Source organism: Tachysurus vachellii, chromosome 8 (genome assembly GCF_030014155.1).
Source record: "Tachysurus vachellii isolate PV-2020 chromosome 8, HZAU_Pvac_v1, whole genome shotgun sequence".
NCBI classification, from domain to species: domain Eukaryota; kingdom Metazoa; phylum Chordata; class Actinopteri; order Siluriformes; family Bagridae; genus Tachysurus; species Tachysurus vachellii.
The window spans coordinates 17734689-17755681 of NC_083467.1; the positions used below are offsets into that span (position 1 = coordinate 17734689).

Consider the following 20993-nt stretch of genomic DNA (forward strand, 5'->3'; position numbering starts at 1 on the left):
ATAATGTCCTAGGATAAACAGTGAGAGGAAAAGGAAATAGCATCTCCTTCAGTGCTGTACATAGGTAGTCCTACACCACTCCACTCACTAGTGCTTCACAAAATGGCAAACATGAAATGCGCACAGGATAAAAGGTGGGGGGGTGGGGTGGGCGTTGGGAGCGAGTAAACAAACAAACACAAACATACATTCAACACAAGGCCTTCTTTGACTGTTCCTCATGTGCTGTAAACACAGGTGCAAGCTTGTCTCCAGTGTCCCCATTGGTAATACCCGGTCATGTGACTAGCGGTGAATGTTAGTAAAGAAAAAAGCTGCCAACAATATGTTGTAGCGGGAACACCAAAAGGGGAGTGCAATGACTGGAGAATCGTGCCCCTCTGAGTGCAACACAAAACCCATGGAGCATGTATATGTAGGGAGGCTGCACTATATATTGTGCGAAGAAGAACTGCAGACAGTGTTAGTCGCATTTAACTCTTTCGAGCAGCTAGTTCTATAAACAGGCTTTCTTCTCCTTTAGTGAGCGTAGAGAGTTTAGGACGTCAAGCTAGCCTCTTTAGTTTTTGCTTAAAAAAAAAAACAGTGATGAACTGAGGTAGAAAAGAACACAGGTTACACATGATCCTTCAGGATTGTTACATGAATGACACACAGCAGCAGAACAATATTGTTAAAAACAATACTTACAAATAACCAAAGTGTTTTATCCCTTAAATATATGTGGTGGTCTGTGTAAAAGTTTTGGTTCACTGCAATGAGTCTGTCTTTTCTCTTCACTGATTACATACCTAATTTCACAAAACACAAACTGTGGTCCCCTGTAACTTCTCTTACGTAGCTAAGGCTTAGAATTTAACTTTGATTACAAATGCACTATAGAGTGTTTACTGTGCTATGCAAGGGAACAGGGTGCTGTATTCAAGACTGCCGCAATTCAGAATTCTTCATTGTTTATCCCTCTGTTTCAAGATACTCATTATGGAATTAATATTCCATTTTAAATTCAATACTTGACAAATAAGGGAAAAAAGAGAAACAAATTTTCTCCCCAAACAGTCCAGAAATTATCTGGTTACATTCATAGTCATATCCATGTCATGTTTTAATCAGCTGAGATGAGAATTTTAGCTCAATGCAAATCAAAATCCAAACCCAATATGTAGTGCTTTGACACAATCTTTTGAGGTACTGTACAAATCACAATCACGTTCCTGAGTTTTTGAAGAAAATCAAAAGCAAATAAAGTCCATAAATTAGGGCCCAGATTATAAATGCCACAAGAACTTCTTATGCCCACAAAGGGCCTACAGATCAGACTCAGTTGAGGAATATGGTTGTTTTCTTATTTTTAGTCTCAGGTTAAAGCTTTTTATATTAGCACATGCCACCAATATAGATTGTGAGGCAAACCAACCAAAATACAAAATAATAAAGCACCACTTTAGGCACTTAATAGCAACAGAATCTCAAAAACAGCAGAGTGATTATACACACACACACACACACACACACACACACACACACACACACATATATATATATATATATATATATATATACACACACACACACACACACACACACACACACACACACACACACAATGGAATTTGTCTTTGTGGTAATTTCAGTGACAGTGCTCTTCAGCAAGTGATGCTCAGCTTTAGCAGTGTTGAGCGAAATTGTGGTCTGTAAGACTATGTGCAAAGGGCCTTATATTGACTATGCATCAATTCGGTCTTTAAGAGTGTCATTCCAGATGTTATTTAAGGGTCATTAGTAATACCCACCCATTATTGTTGTAATTTTCACCCAAAGAATTCTGAATTGGGTCTTCTCCTTACAGAAGGAGAAATCACCCTATATGGCCCCCTCAAGCTCCCATTTCACTGACTACAGCCAAACATTTTGTTCCACTCAGTGTATGTGTCCAGTTCTTTCTGTGATATGCTGGGTTGGATTTTGCAAAAGACATTTTCAAAGTCTTGGTAAGATAGTGGCCTCATCTGCCCTGACATGATTCCAGACAGTTCTGTGCCAGGCATGCTGTGCAAGGGTCCGACAATGGCTTCCTGGCAAAGACGTACCAGGTCTAACCCCGAGAATCCCTCTGTCCGTTGGACAAGCAGTGCTACCTCTTTATCACTGAGGCAGTAGTTGTGCTGGGAGAGCACCTGACTGATGAGTTGGTGTCGTGCTGAGGTGTCTGGGAGTGGGATGAGCAGCCTCTTAACAAAGTACCTACGCAGAGCTTCATCTATTTCTTCAGGCTTGCTAGTGGAACAGATGACCAAGACATGGTCTTCTGTTGAGCTGAGCACTCCATCCAGTTGAAGGAGAAGTTCACTCTTTATACGATTTACTGGGCTTTCCTCATTTAGCTGTGGTGAGAGTAAGAGATCTACATCACTAACAAATATTACTGAAGGTTGTCGGCAGCGAGCTACAAGAAATGAAGCCTGCACCACCTTCTCGCCCTCCCCCAGCCACTTACTAACTAGTGCTGATCCACTGAGCTGAAGGAATGCAGCACCCAGCTGGCTAGCCACACAGCGTGCCAGCAATGTCCGCCCAGTGCCCTGAGGTCCAAAGAAAAGGATGCTGCGTGGTAACGGTGACAGACCACTGAACATGTCTGGCCTCAGGATGGGCCACAAAACCTCCTCTTTAATAGTAGCCTTGACCAGCTCCAGCCCAACAATGTCACTCCAGTCAACAGGGGGCATCTGCTGGAGGACCTCTGTGGTGACCATCTCTACCAAGCTGGAGTCACTATTTTTTAGCTGCTCTTCAGCTGGGTGGCCACTTGAGGGAACTGCGCCAATGGAATGTGGCAAGTGCTGTCTGTGCTCCTCGTTGTGCTCATTCATAACAGGTGAACTGAACTTTCCGAAAGACTCGCCTGATCTCACTGACCCCATGGAACCTTTGGATGCACCATAGGATGGAGGGGTGATAGCTCTGCCAGACTGACTGCTGAATTTACGCTGTTGATCTGAGGACATTGGCTGCTTTGTAGGCTTAAATGGCAAAGACGTGGTATCAGCATTTCTGTCAAATCCATTCCCTCTGCTTGAGTCAGCAAGGTTGCTATCTGGCATTCTGTACATAGGACTTTGAGTTGAGCGCTGTTGGTTGTAACTGAAATTTCCATAACTGGAGTCCAGGTCTCCTTGTCCTGTCATGTAGAAAGCTTTTCTTTTCAGTGAGTTGGCTGAGCTGCCATTCAAAGGTGTTGGTGCAATAGGCGCATGGTTGTGGGACTGGTAGGAATAGCCGGGAATGGTAGAGGGGGGTAGTGGAGTGGGAGCTGCAATGCCTGAGGGCAAGTAGGCTGATGGAGCGGGGGCTCCTCCAGGGCTGTAGCCTGGAGCAACAGAAGCCTGGGGGGTATATGCTGTAGGAGGGTAGTTGTAACTGGAGAGGTTAGGCGAACCTGCATTATAGCTAGGCACCAGTGTCGGAGGAGGAGGAGGAGGGGGTGGAGGAGGCTGAAGAAGCCCACTGCTGTGCAATGGTGAGGGATGTGGGGAAGGTAGGGCTGGGGTATTTTGCCCACCACTATAGGTGGAATGCAGGTAAGTGCCATTGTAGCCACTCGCAAACTCCTGAGAAGGGATCCCCGAGTGCAGGGCAGCAGGCGTATGGCTCCCACAACTGCTACTGGAGTAGCTGGGTTCACTCAGGCTGCTTGCCACCCCTGATGAGCTGCCAATGTTGGCTGCACTGTCTGCTGATGGTAAAGCAGCTGGCACTACAACCTTGCTTGCAGATATCACATCTGCGGTGCAGTTCATGGGGTAGATGCCCTCTTGCCATACTTCGCTTTCGGACTTGCGTCCGTTAAGAAGTCCTGGGGCACTCTCTGAATATGAGCACAGCAGTGCCCTCTCACTGGGACCCTCCAGGATCCCAGAGTACTTTTCAGCATATTTCTTCAGGAGGTTGGAGGCGGTGAGAGCAGAGATGTCATCGTTGGCCCATGCATACTGGTAGGTCCTCTGCAGGTGCCCGCGATATGCCTCAGCTTTGTGGGCTGGTGAGCGGGTCGTTGAGGAGATGTCGAAGTGCTGCTCTGCCCACTGTGCATGCTCTGGGTTCCACTGCATCTTTAAGCCTAAATACCACAAAAAAACACAAACAAAACAAATACCAATGTCAGATACATGATAAATAAGGTACAGAGAGAACGGATTCAGCAAAGGCGTCAGTTTTGTGAAACTCTGCAGAATCAATGATCCAATACATGATTGCTTTTAAACAGAAAGAAAAAAAAAAACAGCAAGAGCAACACAAAATATTACTTTCCATTTCCTACTCTGCAGCTCACCTGGAGTGCGGGCTACATATCACAGGCCCTGCTGACAGTTAGTATCGTAGGAGAAGTGCGGATTTGGGCACCAGCACCTGGTTAGCACAGTATAATGCACCTTGCACAGACCGGGGTGACACAGACATTGCAGGTCACTCTATAATCCAACTCTCATCTAAAGCAGTCCCAGACAGTTTCAAATCTGCTTGGAGGAGTGCAGCAAAGCAATCTCCCAGGCAGCGCTCCGCTGCTTTCATCACACAAACCCCACAGCATGGCATGAATTACAACAGCTCTCTGTCTGCCTGCTGCCTCCTAGAGCACTGCTGGCTGGAAAAGGGGAAAAAACATGCCTCTCTTGTCTTTTCTTTCTTTCTTCCACCCAGCCCCACTCCCCCACCCACCCCCCTCCCTTCTATTTCTCACTGCCTCACTTTTTTCTCTTTCCAGCTTCTCCAGCTTTTATTGCCTCCAGGGCTCAAAAGCCACCATCAAGTTTAATCCCACACTCCATCTGCAAACACAAGTAGTTACATATGCTGTCATCTTAGACTCAGCATGGGATTATCAGAGAAGCATTTACTCAAAAAACCAATGGGATGTCACTGGTGGTTCACATACAATCACACACACACACACACACACACACACACACACACACACACACACACACACACACACACACACACACACACACACACAATACAGACAACAGATGAGAATGGAAGTCTGTGCTGTTATCCCACAGGTGAATTGATGTAGCCTAACAGACTGAACTCACCATGGCACCAAATACACACACACACACATACACAAAAATAGCTAACAATAGGTGTTTATGAAATTTCACGATTTCCCCAGACCTGTAAGGATCTTAAATACTCTATAGCATACATGACTTGCAAAAACACATTTAGCAGCTGTTATACTCCTAATATGCCTTCTGTAAGTATTGCTATAATGGACAGATGCAGAAACACTGGATATCTCAGACTAAATGACACAGAAAAACCCCTGCTGCTAAATTACAGTGTTGAACCCAGAACTGGTGTGTCAGTGCCAGGACACAACATAGATTTTTCTATATCAGCAGTGAGATAAGTGGTGTCCTCAACCAACACCTTATCAGCAACCTGCCCAAACAGCACACACCCACACGCACAAATACACATAAATACGCCCTAATTAGCAGGATGATGCCATGCTAATTGAGTTAATTTACAAGGATTTTGTCAGAATGATCTGTTCTGTGGTGGCCCATCAGACCTGTGAGCTAATGGCTAAGAAGTGCTTAAGACTATAAATTGGCACCAAAATGGCAGCCATGCCATGAAACCTATTATTAACATTAGCAATAAAACCTCCACTCCGAAACAATCACAGGATGCAATACTATTACTCCAATTAATCACACCCTTTCAGATTATGAGAAAATTTCTGATTTCTGTTACACAGTTTGCTGATGACTGTTTTTGATGTGTGATTATGTTGTAGTTTTGTAGTTTTTTAAAAAAAATTTTTTAATAATTCTTATTTTAACTTTTTGAACTTATTTTTATTGTGCATGTGTGTATTCTTAAGTGTATGTGTAATGTCAAACGCACTGTGAAGCACTTTGGTCAGCCATGTGGCTGTTTGTAATTGTGCTATATAAATAAAGTTAAACTTGAACTTGAACTTTTGTAATGTGTTGTCCTAAACCATTGCATTAGCCACTAAGCTATGCTTAATGCCTGCTTACGTCTATGGGACATGTGGTATTCCCACAGCAATCCATCTGAGATGCATGAGATTCATCTCAAATATAATATGAGTGCAGAACGTATATTTTCCACAATATGAGGATGAGGTTCCATTTATTCGTGTGAACAAAGTTTAAACTGTTTGGCATGTCCTTCTGCACTCTGTTTAAGACTACCTTGGGAATTTATCGTCTTGGTATCATTAGAACACACACAGGTGTGAAAAAGTGTTGCCCCCCTTCCTGATTTTATTTTTCTTTGCAGATCATTGAATATAAATATTAGTCAAAGATAACACAAGTAAACACAACATGCAGTTTTTAAATTAAAGTTTTTATTATTAAGGGAAAACAAAATCCAAACCTACATAGCCCTGTGTGAAAAAGTGCTTGCCCCTAAACCTAATAACTGGTTAGCAGCAAGAACTGCAATCAAGCAAACTGCATTAACTTGCAATGAGTCTGTTACAGTGCTGTAGAATTGTTGTAATTCAGCCACATTGGAGGGTTTTCAAGCATGATTCTCCTTTTTAAGGTCATGCCACAGCATCTCAATAGGATTCAGGTCAGAACTTTGACTAGGCCACTCCAAAGTCTTCATTTTACTTATCTTCAGCCATTCAGAGGTGGACTTGCCGGTGTGTTTTGGATCATTGTCCTGCTGCAGAACCCAAGTTCACTTCAGCTTAAGGTCACAAACAGATTGCTGCACATTGTCCTTCAGGAATGTTTGGTAGACAGCAGGATTCATGGTCCCATTTATCACAGCAAGTCTTCCAGGTCCTGAAGCAGCAAAACAGCCCCAGACCATCAGACTACCAACCACCATATTTTACTGTTGGTATGATGTTCTTTTTCTGAAATGCCGGGTTACTTTTATGATAGATGTAAATGGCACACACACCTTCCAAAAAGTTCAACTTTTGTCTCGTCAGTCCACAGAGTATTTTTCCAAAAGTCTTGAGGATCATCAAAATGTTTTCTGGCAAATCAGAGACAAGTCTTTATGTTCTTTTTGCTCAGCAGCGGTTTTCATCTCTGCCATGCAGGCCATTTTTGCCCAGTCTTTTTCTTAGAGGAGTCATGAACACTGACCTTAACTGAGGCAAATGAGGCCTGCAGTTCTTTGGATGTTGTTGTGGGGTCTTTTGTGACATCTTAGATGAGTCGTCTCTAGGATCTTGGGGTAATTTTGGTCAGCTGGCCACTCCTGGGAAGGATCACCACTGTTCCATGTTTTTGCCATTTGTGGATAATGTCTCTGGTGTGATAAAGTTATGTTTTAATTATTTTGTTTTCCCTTAATAATAAAAAACTGCATGTTGTGTTTACTTGTGTTATCTTTGACTAATATTAAAATTTGTTTGATGATCTGAAACATTAAAGTGTGACAAATGTGCAAAGAAATAAAAAATCAGGAAGGGGCCTTTTTTACCCCACTGTGTATATATATATATATATATATATATATATATATATATATATATATATATATATATATATATATATATATACACTCACTATAGCTGTAAAGAGTTGCTGGAAGCTTAAACCGTTCGCCTCTGTCCTTGCATTAGAACCTGCACAACTGCCACTCACAGGTTTTTTAGCATATTCTATGGTGTAAATTCTAGGGCATGAAAAACCCCAGAACATCATAAGTTTCGGAAATACTCAAACCAGCCATCTGGCACCAACATGGTCAATGTCACTGACTGACATTTTTCCCCATTCTACTGTATAATATGAACAATAACTGAATCTCTTGACCTATATCTTCATACTTTGATGTATTATGCTGACACATGTATATATATACAGTGTGTATATATATATATATAGCACTAGAACAGATATTATGAAAGGCTGACATCCCCTGCAGTATGCACACAGGGATTTCAAACAATACTCTAGCTTCCCGTTCTAATGACTTTTTATAAATCACACTACACACTAACAAAAGAGCAAATTCAGCTGTAGCTATTTAACAAGTCTAACAAATTACAAGGCTCTTACTGTCAAAAGGCAGGGATGTCTTCCTGAAAACGTTTAAAGCATTTAAGTCTGTAAAGTGAGACATCAAAGAGATTTAGTTACATGGATAACAGGGTCTGAAAACATACACTGTACTAAATGTCCTTTAAGTGACAATATTTATACACACATTCCTGTCATTCTAACACACAATGTGAGTGCGCTGTAAAATAATGTGCTGCTGTAACGATCATAAAAATATTGCACAGTACATTATGATTGGGTGATTTGTGGCAGACGACCAAATGAGGCAATAAAGGAGAAAATATCAAAAGGAATTTAAGTCCAGTAAAATGACAGAAATATGGAGAGAAGTAAAGAAAAAAAATAACAGGGACAGAAGGAGAGAGAGAGAGAGAGAGAGAGAGAGAGAGAGAGAGAGAGAGAGAGAGAGACAGAGTGAGAGGGAGCATGATAGCAAAGGGACTGCAGAAGATGAATCATCTCCAGTTTAGTTTTAGACTGCAGCTCCTCCGTGCTCTTCATGCTTCTCCAGCCTCCTGTGAGCACGGTGACACAACAATAAATAACACAAGCACATAGACAAACCTATCTCTGTGGGAAATACAAAAATGTCACTTGTACTACTTCCATATGTCATATCCTGCCACTGTTTCAGGGTAGAACAGAGAGAAAGATCCTAATTAAAGTGTGCGATCTAAAAGAATCGTTGCACAATCCATGTTAGTCATATAATATCTGTAATATATTTATTTGAACATTCTGTCAGATCCCAGATGCAATATGAAAGAAATGTAAGACGTACAATTTATCCAAAAGTCTTCAGTAAAACAGCTTCTTAGTATTTCAACATGTTTGCATCACACACAGGCAGATCACTGCAACAGTTCATTAGGACTCCATCTCAAGATACTGACAAAAAACCTTTAAATTAGATGTAACAAGCAATGACTTGCTCACTTGCTTGCTCTCAGATATGCAACTGGCGTAATTAGTGCTTGTTTCATTAGAGGATGTCTGAGGACCTCTGCTTGAATTCCACTTGCTGGCTCTCGACAAAAGCCCTTTGTTTAATTTACCAGCGTCTGTGAGGCTACCTTTACAGTACGCCTGACAAATCTTAGATTACATACGCCGTCAGAAGTCCCTTGGCTAGAACGCCAGACCCAAAGCTGGAGGAATTGTGTGGTCAATGGATATGGCCTTATTAAGGCAGCTTTGACACTAAAGCTGTGTCCTTGCTCATTATGTCTAATAACAGGTGAGCAATATACAGGAAACAGATTAAAATGTGCTAATTACATAATAGGAAGGACACCATCTTGTGTGTAAATTATAACAAGCTAAATTCAACATTAAATACAGAGAGGAGAAAAAAAAAACATGTGGTATACACATTAATTGTATATCCACATGATTAAAGATTCACATCTTGCATCAGCCTTTACGAGCTGCGCTGTCTTCTTCAAGCCTGATGATAATTATGTGCAGTCCATGCAGGCATCTAATAGGTGTGTTATTAGCAAGAGTGATCAACAGTAAACCCCTGGAGAGGAAGCTCTGTTACAGCACACTGTTTAATTTCAGACACTGTGATCATGGCCAATGGAACAGAGAAGCTGACCTTTTTGGGAGCTATTAATCTGGCTAGCCTTGGCCGATTTTAAGCAAACAGCGGTGCGCCCGCACTCTGTCCGTCCAATTTCCCAGTGCGTAAATTGGACTGCCGCTTGCACAATTCTCTATTCATTACTGCACAGCTGAAAGGAAGCACAGAGGTGGTGGAGTGGTTCTCCTTTCCTTTTTTGTGCTGTGTATGTGTGTGTGAGTGTGTATGAACACGCAATGGCTTTGAGCAGAATTCCCAAGCGCACTCTCTCTCTCTCTCTTTTTGGGGTGCTGCTGTGCTTGGGGGATGGGACTTCTATAGGAGCAAGCTGCCATAATTGAAGCGTGGCCTAATCAGACTCATTACCATTTTGGCCAATTTGCACCACCAAAGATGCTTATTAGGTAACTGTGTTTGATAAAACGCTCCTTAGAAAGCTAACTGTAATGAGCTCTTTAGAGTCAGGTCTGAGCATGATTATGCCGGTGGAAGTGTTTGGCTGGGCTCATGCAGACACTTACATTTAGTCATGTACAATGTCATAATTAAGCTACACAACCTGCCTTCCATAGCACACAATGAACACGGCTGCAACTGGAGAAACTCAGAAAAATATTTATAATTACTGATCATTACGGCCCAGGGATTTTTATCTGTGCATGTAAACATAATTATGAGAGCCTCTTCCGTTCATAATGTGCACACAACACATACAGCATGACAAGCGTGCAAATACTGTGGACAGACATTAATTACATTCATAAATAAAAACAACCTCATATTCTTTTAATGCACTGTCGAGATGCATCTCTCTCTCTCTCTTTCTCTCTCTCATTCACTCGCTCCCTCTGTTCTTTATAGGCGGAGTGGGTGAGATACAGTTGTAATTCAATCTCTGCTGGCATTCGTTATAGCAACCGAAGCCCATTCATCTTACATATCAGTTTAAAACCACTTAAAGTCAATTTAGAAATCCATGTACCGCTCATTCAGATAGGTACAGGAGACCAGAGGTCACTATTAAGCCCCTAATATAGCCAAGAATTTCCGTCAATGTCCTTTTCCCTGTTTTACAACACATCATGGAGATGATAGATAGATATGGTTTTAAAACATAGCTATGCACCAAAGAGTAACTTAGAAAAAAACATACCTGCATCACTTACCTCCAGGGTACTTGAGAATAGAGTAATTCAATTAAGCTTTCTAAACACAATTAATCTACTAATTAGCCTTAAATGTGTGTCACATTATGAAGTCCACATCATTTAGTGACTTAGCTAATTGTGATCTCGAGCTACTCCATAAGAGGGAAATTATGATAATCTAAAAATCCATAAACACTCTCGATGGGGGAGTTTTAGACATTTGGAGGTTGACATGAAACAGGAGGGACCTACTTTATTAATAAGAAGTTCTCAATGTTTGTTTCAAGGCAGTTTTATACCTGTTCGTTTATCAAGTCTTGTTTATACTTTAAACCTACACCCCATTGTCTGTTTGTCTAGATTTAATTTCATGCTGTATATTATTAAATGAATCAAAAGGAGAAAAAAATATTCTGTCTGATGGAAGTGCTGGCGGAAAACGAACTCATAAATCCATTTCATTCATTGGGCAGAAATGTGGAAATGGAAAAAAAGGGAAACAAACCTTTGAACATTGAAATCACTAAAATAAGCCCTGCGTTCAGAACACAGGGCCATGAAATTATTCTATAACAATTATGTCAATAATAATAAGTAATTTAAAATGTTGGTTTGTACTGCATACAAGTGTTATTTTCCCTTTTTTTGTTCATTGGACCACATATCCAGAATGCATTTCTGCAGGGCCACAGATCTGTCAGTTTATGTCACGCAACTCAATTTAGCAACTATCTAGAAAGATTCTGCCCACAGCCCAAAATACACATCAGAGTACACAGTACAAACAAAAGTATGCTTCCCCCAGCTGAGTCAATTCAAGACTGAATCGTTTTCTCACTTCAACAGAACTGAACCAATTCCACCACGTTCACATGGTCTCAGACTGGTTGTTCTGATCTAGACCTGACTGTATTTTTGCGTTGTCTAAATGAACTGCACCAAAGAGAAAAACACACTACGATTCGATTCCCTTGATACCAACATTAGACAGAACATCATTACTAAATTTTAAATAGCTATCAACATCTGTTCAACTAGAAATAAATTTGCTTTTGAGCAACGATTCATTCAGTCATCTTCAATAAATGCTTCATCTCAGCCAGGGTCACTGTGGATCTGGAGCCAATCCCAGAAACACTGGGCAGAAGGTGCGAATTCACCCTTGATGTTGATGCCAAACCATAACAGACCATGCACACACACATAGTCATACACTCATTCAAAACTGGGGCAAATTAGAGTTACCAATCTACATACCAGCATGTTTTTGGGGTGGTGAGAGGAAACCGGAGAACATGGAAGAAACAAATACGGACACAGAGAGATCATATACACAGACTCCAGACAGACGGTAAGATCAGACGTGTGAGTTGTGAGGTGGGAATGCTACCCACAGTGCCTTCGTGCTGTCTCGTATACCGTACAGACACACGTAATTGCAAGTGCTGATTGGGTTCCTGCAGCAGGTTTTCACAGACTGTGTACATTCTTCCCTGTCAAGTGGAACAAACATTGCTGCACTCCAAAATCTGCACCAGCTTGCTTTCTACAGAGAGCTAACCTACTTGAACACATCTGATTGCAATGATTATGTAGTAAATTGGTCAATGGCAGTAATTTGTAGTTTGACTGTTTCAGCTTTACTCTAGTTATTCTGTACAGCGGTTAAGTGGCGTCGTCCAGCTGTCTGCACTCCACTACTGTAATTAGCATAAAACACACACTGCCAGCTAGATTAACATTAGCTAAAGCACTGCTAAGGGTTCTAGCTTTTAAAAAATGTTCTACACCGAACCTTTATGTTACTTATCTTTATTTATCTTTAAAGATGCTTTTATTCTTTTTGCTCGAATTCTGTCAAAGAGGGACAAACCCTGAGAACCTTAAAGAGAAAAACTCTAATGCTTTGGTTTGCACATGTGGTTTGTAACTGTAAAGAACTTTAGCTAAGTAATACATCTAATATGTAATGCAGAAACACAAATTATTATTTAAATACATTCATCAAACAAACTATATGCTAATTATGTGATTTTCTTTCTCAGACTGCTTTCGTCATATTCTGTATATAAAACTGTACTGCAGGCACAAGGCTCAGCACAGACAGACAGACAGACAGACAGACAGACAGACAGACAGACAGACAGACAGACAGACAGACAGACAGATAGATAGATAGATAGATAGATAGATAGATAGATAGATAGATAGATGGATACTTTATTCCTCCCAGTGGGAAATTCACATAAGCACCCATAAGCCTAAAACTCTCTCATATTGATATCAATTAGTACAATGCATCCAGGTTAAGAGCATGAAAGCATGTTTTATAGTTCAGTACTCAGTACTCTTAATATAAATAGTGTTGTACTGATTAAATGAATGTTTTCCAGTGAACTCTGCATAGTGAATTTTAATTATTGTTTTTTTTTTTAGTTTGTTTAAATGAGATATTTCAGCTGTAAATGCCTCTCCTTTCACATAGCGTACTGTATGCTGTGCTCAGATGGGATCTAGTGTATTATTCATGTTCAACAGGACCAGAGAGGACAGTCATCTTCACGGTGCCGTTGCATTTGTCTGAAGCCCATGAAGCTTGTTTCTGCCGAGTGGTTTCCAAATAAAACACCTGTATTTGTTCTACAGATCAAAATGAGGTAAAACAGACAGAAGTGTTGAGACAATATCTCCAGCTCTTCTCCATGTAAGTTATGATTAAGGGTATGGATTACCTTTCAAAAAAAATAAAAAATTGGGTAGTAAATATTGTCCATCATGACTATATTCTCAAGACTTCAACAGGCTTAACAACATGATGTAGGCTCAGTTTTAAACACCGACTTGCTCATAGCTCAGTCAGTTCAAGCTGTCAGTTAGACACGTCCACGCGCTGGTGTACGCGAAGAGAGAAACGGGAGAAGGTTAATAAGGTGATTTACTTCTAATGTGCCATCTGCTTTTGTCTCGGCAGCACCGTCAGCACGCTACAACTTAACTCTCCATATGCAAGCTTCCATTTCACAGCGTCGGCGTCTGTGACAGCGCGTCAATTTTATAGCTAACAGTCACTATCTAAAGACGAGCACACACTGGGCCACTAGACATTTGGCTAGGAGAAAGAGGCGGGAGGCCAAAAGCCACCAGTGATGGGAGGTGAATTTATACAGGGCACTTATCTTTAATATAGCTGGCATGTCAGTCAAGCAGCCAGTTTCCGGAAGACGAAGCCACTCTTTCTAACTCAGCGTAATATTCATGACTGCACTGTGAGGGAAGGCCAGCTGTGACAGAGCTGTAATCAGTTCAATCTGCTAAACACTTATTACGCCTCTCAAAGCGCCACTGATATGACGCTCTCCTCTTCTCTCCTGGTGTTCTTCTGGCCCGCCCTTCCTCTTCTCTATTGCTTTCCCTCCTCTTCATCTCCTCCACATCTGCTTTTTCACTAATATAACCTAAAACAGATTGTGTCTAACGAGGCATCTTTTAACCAATTCATATATAATTAAATGTTTTATTTGTAAAAAGAGTTAAAAACAGGAAACAAAATCCTCTCCCTGGTGGAGAAGTAGCTTTTGTAATTATTTTGTTAATGAAGCAAAAAAGAAAATCCAGTTTCAACAGCAGATGCTGCCTTTTATTTACCGAATCAGACTAAATCTTTTTTATGTCCTATGTGTGAGTATGTATATACACACACACACACACACACACACACACACACACACACACATATGTAATGTGTTCTCATTCCTCAATCTAAAGCTGATGAGATAATTATGACTGTAACACGACACATACTGTATTATGGCACCGTTTTTTTATAAATCTTTGCACAAGATTCGCTTTCTGATATTAAGTGTTTGGTAAGTACAGTGGATACATCATATTTCAAGAGTGGACAATATACAGGAACATGACAGCAGAGAGAATAATGGCCATCCATTATCTTATATTGCTTGCAATAATAATTTTCAAGGCCCTCGTTTGGTGAAGGGTCCATCACATGCTTAGCACAACGACTTTCCTACGTAATCCAAAATGGATCTTTAAAGGTCATTAGCAGAAGTGAGGTAACAGAGAGACGTTTCTCTCCCCCTTCCCTCACTCATTCGTTCCCTCCCTCTTGTTTATCTCTTTTTAAAAAAATAAAAATAAATCCAAAAACACACACACTTACTGCACTAGGCACGTTTAATTCATGAACGATTTGAGAACAAATCAGTATTTTACATCAGATATTTTGTGATCTGTCAGAGGATTTTTAAAAATCCATGAATCGTGTAAGACATATTTCCAGTTGCATTTGAACCTGATCCTCACTCCTTGAGACAGTGAATCCTTTCAATCAAGGACGAGATTTACTGCTCCCTCCTTCAGTGTTTGGATCTGCAAAAATTCCAAGTCATTTGTTCACAAGATTTGTTCCTCTCACATTCAGCAGGTCAGTGACTTTTTTTAGTTATCTTTTTTTTTTTTTTACATTTCTGTCTTTTATCTGTCTGTATTTCATATGTGATTTTGCCCCGATCATAATCCTTGAGCAGACCTTGAGTCCCTGAATCTTTTCGGTCATGACAGAGATTCTCTCCTCGCTCGTTCAGTGTCTTTAATTGTTTAAATCAGTAAATGACGGAGATTTTCTCCTCTCTGAGCAGACTTCCATGATTTTTTAGATCATTTAGGCTTTTAAACCTTTTATTGCATGCAGTATTGGTGTAGGTTTGGCTGAGCAAGAAAAATAATTGCTAAATTGTAAATAGACATTTTATAAAATAAAACAAATTTTACTCAAATTTTTACACAGTTTTACATGATTTTACATAATTCTTCAGTCAAAAAACAGAGTTTTTTGTGATGGTTATAACTAAATATGCTCAATTTTGCAGCAGCTATTTTTTAAAATTTGCAATGCAACTTACATATATATATTTGTGATTTCTTTTTCAGACAATTACATTTTGCAAGCACAGATTTTTTTTTTTTTTTTTTTACATTTCTCCCAGTGAAAAATAAACGTTATTACTTTCTGTGATAGATGCTCATGAATCGAAGAGGGCAGAATGTATGTTGTGATGACGTCACATAATGCATCTTGGCTGGAAACTGAAAAATCTGCAGTAATTCTGAAAAATTCTAATCTTCTCCAAATAGCAGAGTTAACTTGAATTTACATTCAATTCTGTGACTGAAAACCGTGAAATCCTGGAAGGGATGGACTGTTGTATTATCTGACTGCATGATCAAACTGCACCTTACGACACACTGTGAAAACTGAACGACCTGGTGAATGAAACTGAATGAATCATATAACTGAACAGACTCAAATGACCCGAGTTACTGAAAAGACTCAAAAAGTGAATCACCAAATTGTACATATAGTAAATACAGAGAGCCACGTTCAGATTTCTGCATGCATTTTACATTGCACATTAATAAACCATGTGGCCAATATGAACAGATAACAAGAAATTTGAACACCTTGTAATGTTTCTATTCTAATATTAATACTCATCTTACTGTAATATTCTCATTCTCTGTATGAAGCACAAATCACACTGCCTAAAGCACAGGTGAATAAAAAAAGTACAGAATCTTTACTTCGGTTAAACACCACTAACACAGCTGACAAAATATGAGCCTCAGCCTAAATAAATTGTAGATGGAGAGAGAGAGAGAGAGAGAGAGAGAGAGAGAGAATGACTCTCAAATTCATAATTCACTTTTATGAAAAATAAAGTGATTGAATAAATGAATAAAGTAATAATGCATGAGGCTGCTTCACGGCAAATATAGTGGTACGGGGCGGATCTTGGATCAACAAGTCAGAACATTAGCACTACAAACACACTCGTGAAAATGTTTCTTTTGTAGATAACCAAGGTACTGTGGGAGGAACTGTACAGTGAGGAGCACTTGACCTTGTTCATAACAAAGTCTTGTGAAACTACAGAAAAATTACCTATTGAATACGGACGCAAATTTCCTTTCAACCTTTGTCAATGCTTTGAATTTAGTGAACAAATTCGATGTTAAAAAAAAAAAAAAAATATGTCCAAGCCTTAGTAATTTAATTTCAATAGTGGAATCAGATATGCTGAAGTGAATAGTCTCTTCCAAGGACAGAGAATGGTCAGAGGCACTGTGAATGAAAAATATCTTTATTTGGTCTTGTGTAAAAGGGAAGGAGGCAGACAAAAGCAAATCCACACCCCTTTCCATGTTGATCGGCTCCTGCTGAAACATTTAAATGGCAAAGAACTAGGAATAAAAGTCTTCCCGATAATGGCTGATAATAACCAATTAAAATGTTTAACAAGATGTTCTTTGTGCATGACTTCTCTAGTAGTAGAGAAAGAAATAAAAAATCTCTTTGGATAAACCGACTCACTTTAATATGTTACTGTGACAAAGAAACAGACGTGCCAATGTTCTACTTTCATTTCTAATACCAATAGCGAAACCTTGAATATCAAATTTATATTGAGCTTCACTTAATATGGCAATTTAAATAGATAGATAGATAGATAGATAGATAGATAGATAGATAGATAGATAGATAGACAGACAGACAGACAGACAGACAGACAGATACTTTATTGAAATTCAAGATGTCTATATTTACTCATTCACAAATGACTAAACAGAAGGAAATACACAGTCATCAACACGACTCAGAACCAAATTTTAGGAATTAAATTAAATTAAATTACAAATAAAATAAACAGAGAAAATGTGTGTATTATTACACAATTTAAAAAGAAAGAAGTGTAGGCATCACAAAAGGCTTCACCTTTTATTTTTCCGAATCATTATTTCTTAATCTTCCTGCAATTAACAACAAAAAAATGATTAAATATTACTGAGTTTCTGGAGCTGTTGTATTCTGAGCTAAGCCAAAATGACATTCTCCAAATAGATCTGAAATTAATCTGAACTACTGACGGCTATACACAGATACCGATGGCACTTACTTAGATCATCAGTCCAGCAAAACACAAGTTACAAAAATCTGAATATGTTATTTTAGGTACAAGTCTAGTATATAAGTATAAAGATGAAATGGAACACCTTTACACAAAGAATATCTTTACTGACATAGTGATGTCAATTAATAACATATAAATCACTATAACTTAATGCTTTAGGTTGTTCAGCATCGTCACCAAATGTCATAATACGGAAAGTTCTTGAAAAGCAACAGTAATATTACACTCAGCTTAATCTGCGAGATGCCATGTGAAGGCCTCGCTGTTGGCGTATGCACACTTGCGAGCTTTTCTGTCCGTGAGTGGCGCGAGAGTGTGAAAGTGATCTAGTGGTAAGACTTGCATGAAGCTGAACTCGTTTTGGCTAGCACGCGTCCAGCGCTGGCTCGAGTTTTCCAGCAGATCAGAGCAGGCAGCTTGTGTTCCGCTGGTGCATATGAAAGTGCGCTGGCTGGGACTCAAACTCTCCCTGCAGTCAATGTGTTGAATAATGTATCTCGAGGTGTCACGAGGGCCGCTGCAGTCTTTTCTGAGCCAGATTTAAATGTTTACACTCAATTGAATCCAGCTATGATACATCCCTTCTACTACGCACGCACACAAAAATAAACACAGACATACAGTATATTATAGTCACCTGCCTTTTTTCTGGAACACGTGCTCTAGAGCAAGATCGATGTAAATCAGGCTCTCATAACTGCAAAGTTTATTGTTGTTGTCCTGAGTAATTTATTTTGGATTTGTGTCTGCATTAGTGTTGTGCATTTAAATCCAATCATGTTTCCACTGATACATTTTGCAGGTCAATAAAAACATTTGTCTAACTGATGAGAAGCATGTATACAGACAGAACTGCTGAAGCTATACTGGAATGGCCACATGCAGTTACAGTACTGCCAATACCTTGTAGAAAAAAACCCATATAAATCTTTCAATTGTTAAAGAGATAAATCTAGAGCACCAGGAAACACCTTTGCCAGAGTGATATGGCAGATCTACAAATTTCTGCATAATTCTTCAGTCTAAACTAAGAAATCCAAAATTTTGAACTTTGATGCCTGTCCTCAAAATATTTCGAAACACCTCTTAAGTGTAATAAAAAAATAATTGTGAACAAGCTTTAAATATCCGAAATCACAACTTTTCAGCAGATACGATCACAGTAGTTCACACATTTCTTACAAATTCAACAACCCTGTGATGTGCATAGGATGGTGCCAAGCCTGGCACACTTCACATTTGCTGTAAATAAAAATAAAATATGAGTATTTTTCTGTCCTCTAGAACACGGGATCTAAAACTTTTTTGCAGCCAGAGACCCTTTTAACTGTTAAATTAATTCACAGAGCCTCTCAGCACAGATTTAGTTTATAAACATAATCCAACCGCTCAAATATTAGGCTCATTATTTAAATGGGTGCAATTTTAGTTTTTGGCTCTTAATTGGAGCCATTTTAAATGACATGCATTTTAGTTCTGAACTTTCCTCCAAACATGTTAAATCAAAGTTGATATTATTTATTAGCCTGCTTGTTGTTGAGGTTTGGGTTCAAACTATTATTTTCAAGTGACTGGTCAAATACACTGAGAAGTAGATTTCTAAAGAGAAATTAAATAGCTGATAATGCTAGGTTGTCATTTTGGCCAGTAACAATTAAAAAAATTAACAGACCCTCTGATTGTGCGTCACCCCTTCTTCCACTGCTGTAAAGTGCACTGGGTGTGGACTAGTCATGGGGCTAGTCACTGGGGCTGAAGCCATAAAGACAAGCTAGTAATATGAAAATACCTAGTCCCCATTCTCCTATAAAACACCACAACATTTTTGTAAAAAAAAAAACACAGCCTGGTTTTTAGCAAACAGATATAATAACACACATCACACTAAATTCATCATAGCATTGTTAATGTACTTGCATGTCATCATTCAAATGCAAATTTAAACGTTCCAACCTTTCCACATAATCATAGATGATTTCAGAGCGGATGAGGCGCTGGTGTTGACAGTGCTGCCTGCACTGCCTAATAGCCCATGATGGCGTTCTGTCTGCCTAACACTCGACAGGCGAAAGAGACAAGTGTTTCACATTTGGCATTTTCTTATGCAAAGCAATAATTCACAGGGTCTCGGGCATATGCGCAGCGCCATTGTTCTGTCCAAATGATGCTCATTAAGGCATGACACCAGAGGCCAAAAGACTGGCGAGCCAGTGGAGAGCTCTAAAGCAAGCTAAGCACATTCACAATCATTGGAAAGGCCTTCTTCACAACTACAGGAGAATTAGAGGTAATTATTCTGCCTTTCTCACAAATAAACATAAAGCAATGTGATGAGACTTGAGCAAAACCGGTGTGGACAAGTATACCTCAGTATGTGTAAAGAATTTTAACTTTAGCTAGAAAATGTCTTAAAATCTAATGACACATATTTGTGAGTCAGTAAGAGAACAGGTGTTAGTGGATTGAATCCTCTCAGCATAAGATTGATGGTTATAAGGGATGAGCCAACACTGAACTGAAAGTGTGGGTGTCAGGACATATTTACATTTCTGCATTTTGTAGATACTTTTATCCGAGGCAGCTTACAGCCCACACATTCAGATAATCAGATGTGGATCTTGCTCAAGAGCCCAGCATTTTCTTGTTGGCAGTCCTGAGATCTGATCTCAAAACCTTCAGACCTAGGGTTAGGGTAGTACCGGGGCTGTGGTTGAGCTAGGGTCAAGATTTAGCTAAGGATTAGGTCCAAGGTTAGGGAACCTTAACTGCTTAGCTACCACTGTACGGGTATGCGGATGTTACTCTCTCTCTTTTTCTCTGCTCCTCACAGAATCCTTATCTCTCTCTTGTGCACACACAATGTCTCTAGAGATCACTTACACACTTCAAAAGAGAGGAGCCCAACACTGTGACCTTTCTGCACGAAGCATCGTTGACCAAACTCTATTTAGTCCCCAAAGGGCTCTGTCCCAAAGCCATAATCCACCCAAGGAAGGAGCTAAAGAATCAAGCCAACTTGCTAGGTCTAGAAGAACTATCCAGATTCTCTGTCTTCACAATAATAGCCTGATCAGTAAACTTCAGAAAGCCACTCAATCCTGTTGGCTGTGGACAACCACACGAGATGGTAGTTCAGCCTTCTGGCTGTTCAGAAATAAAGTGACTCCAACCAGTGGAACCAACCTGAAATTTGAGC

At 39.8% G+C, this 20993-nt stretch overlaps 1 protein-coding gene across 3 annotated transcripts in view; it reads right to left on the reverse strand.

Moving 5' to 3' along the window:
* Positions 1-1584: 1584 nt before the first annotated feature.
* The window catches only part of fign (fidgetin), a 40119-nt gene continuing 20710 nt past the window's right edge, over positions 1585-20993 (reverse strand). For all 3 annotated transcript variants that reach the window (XM_060877353.1, XM_060877351.1, XM_060877352.1), the window contains one exon: positions 1585-4120. In XM_060877353.1, the coding sequence (XP_060733336.1) occupies positions 1890-4112 (2223 nt within the window). In that variant the 5' untranslated portion in view covers positions 4113-4120 and the 3' untranslated portion in view covers positions 1585-1889. The remainder of the gene's footprint in view (positions 4121-20993) is intronic.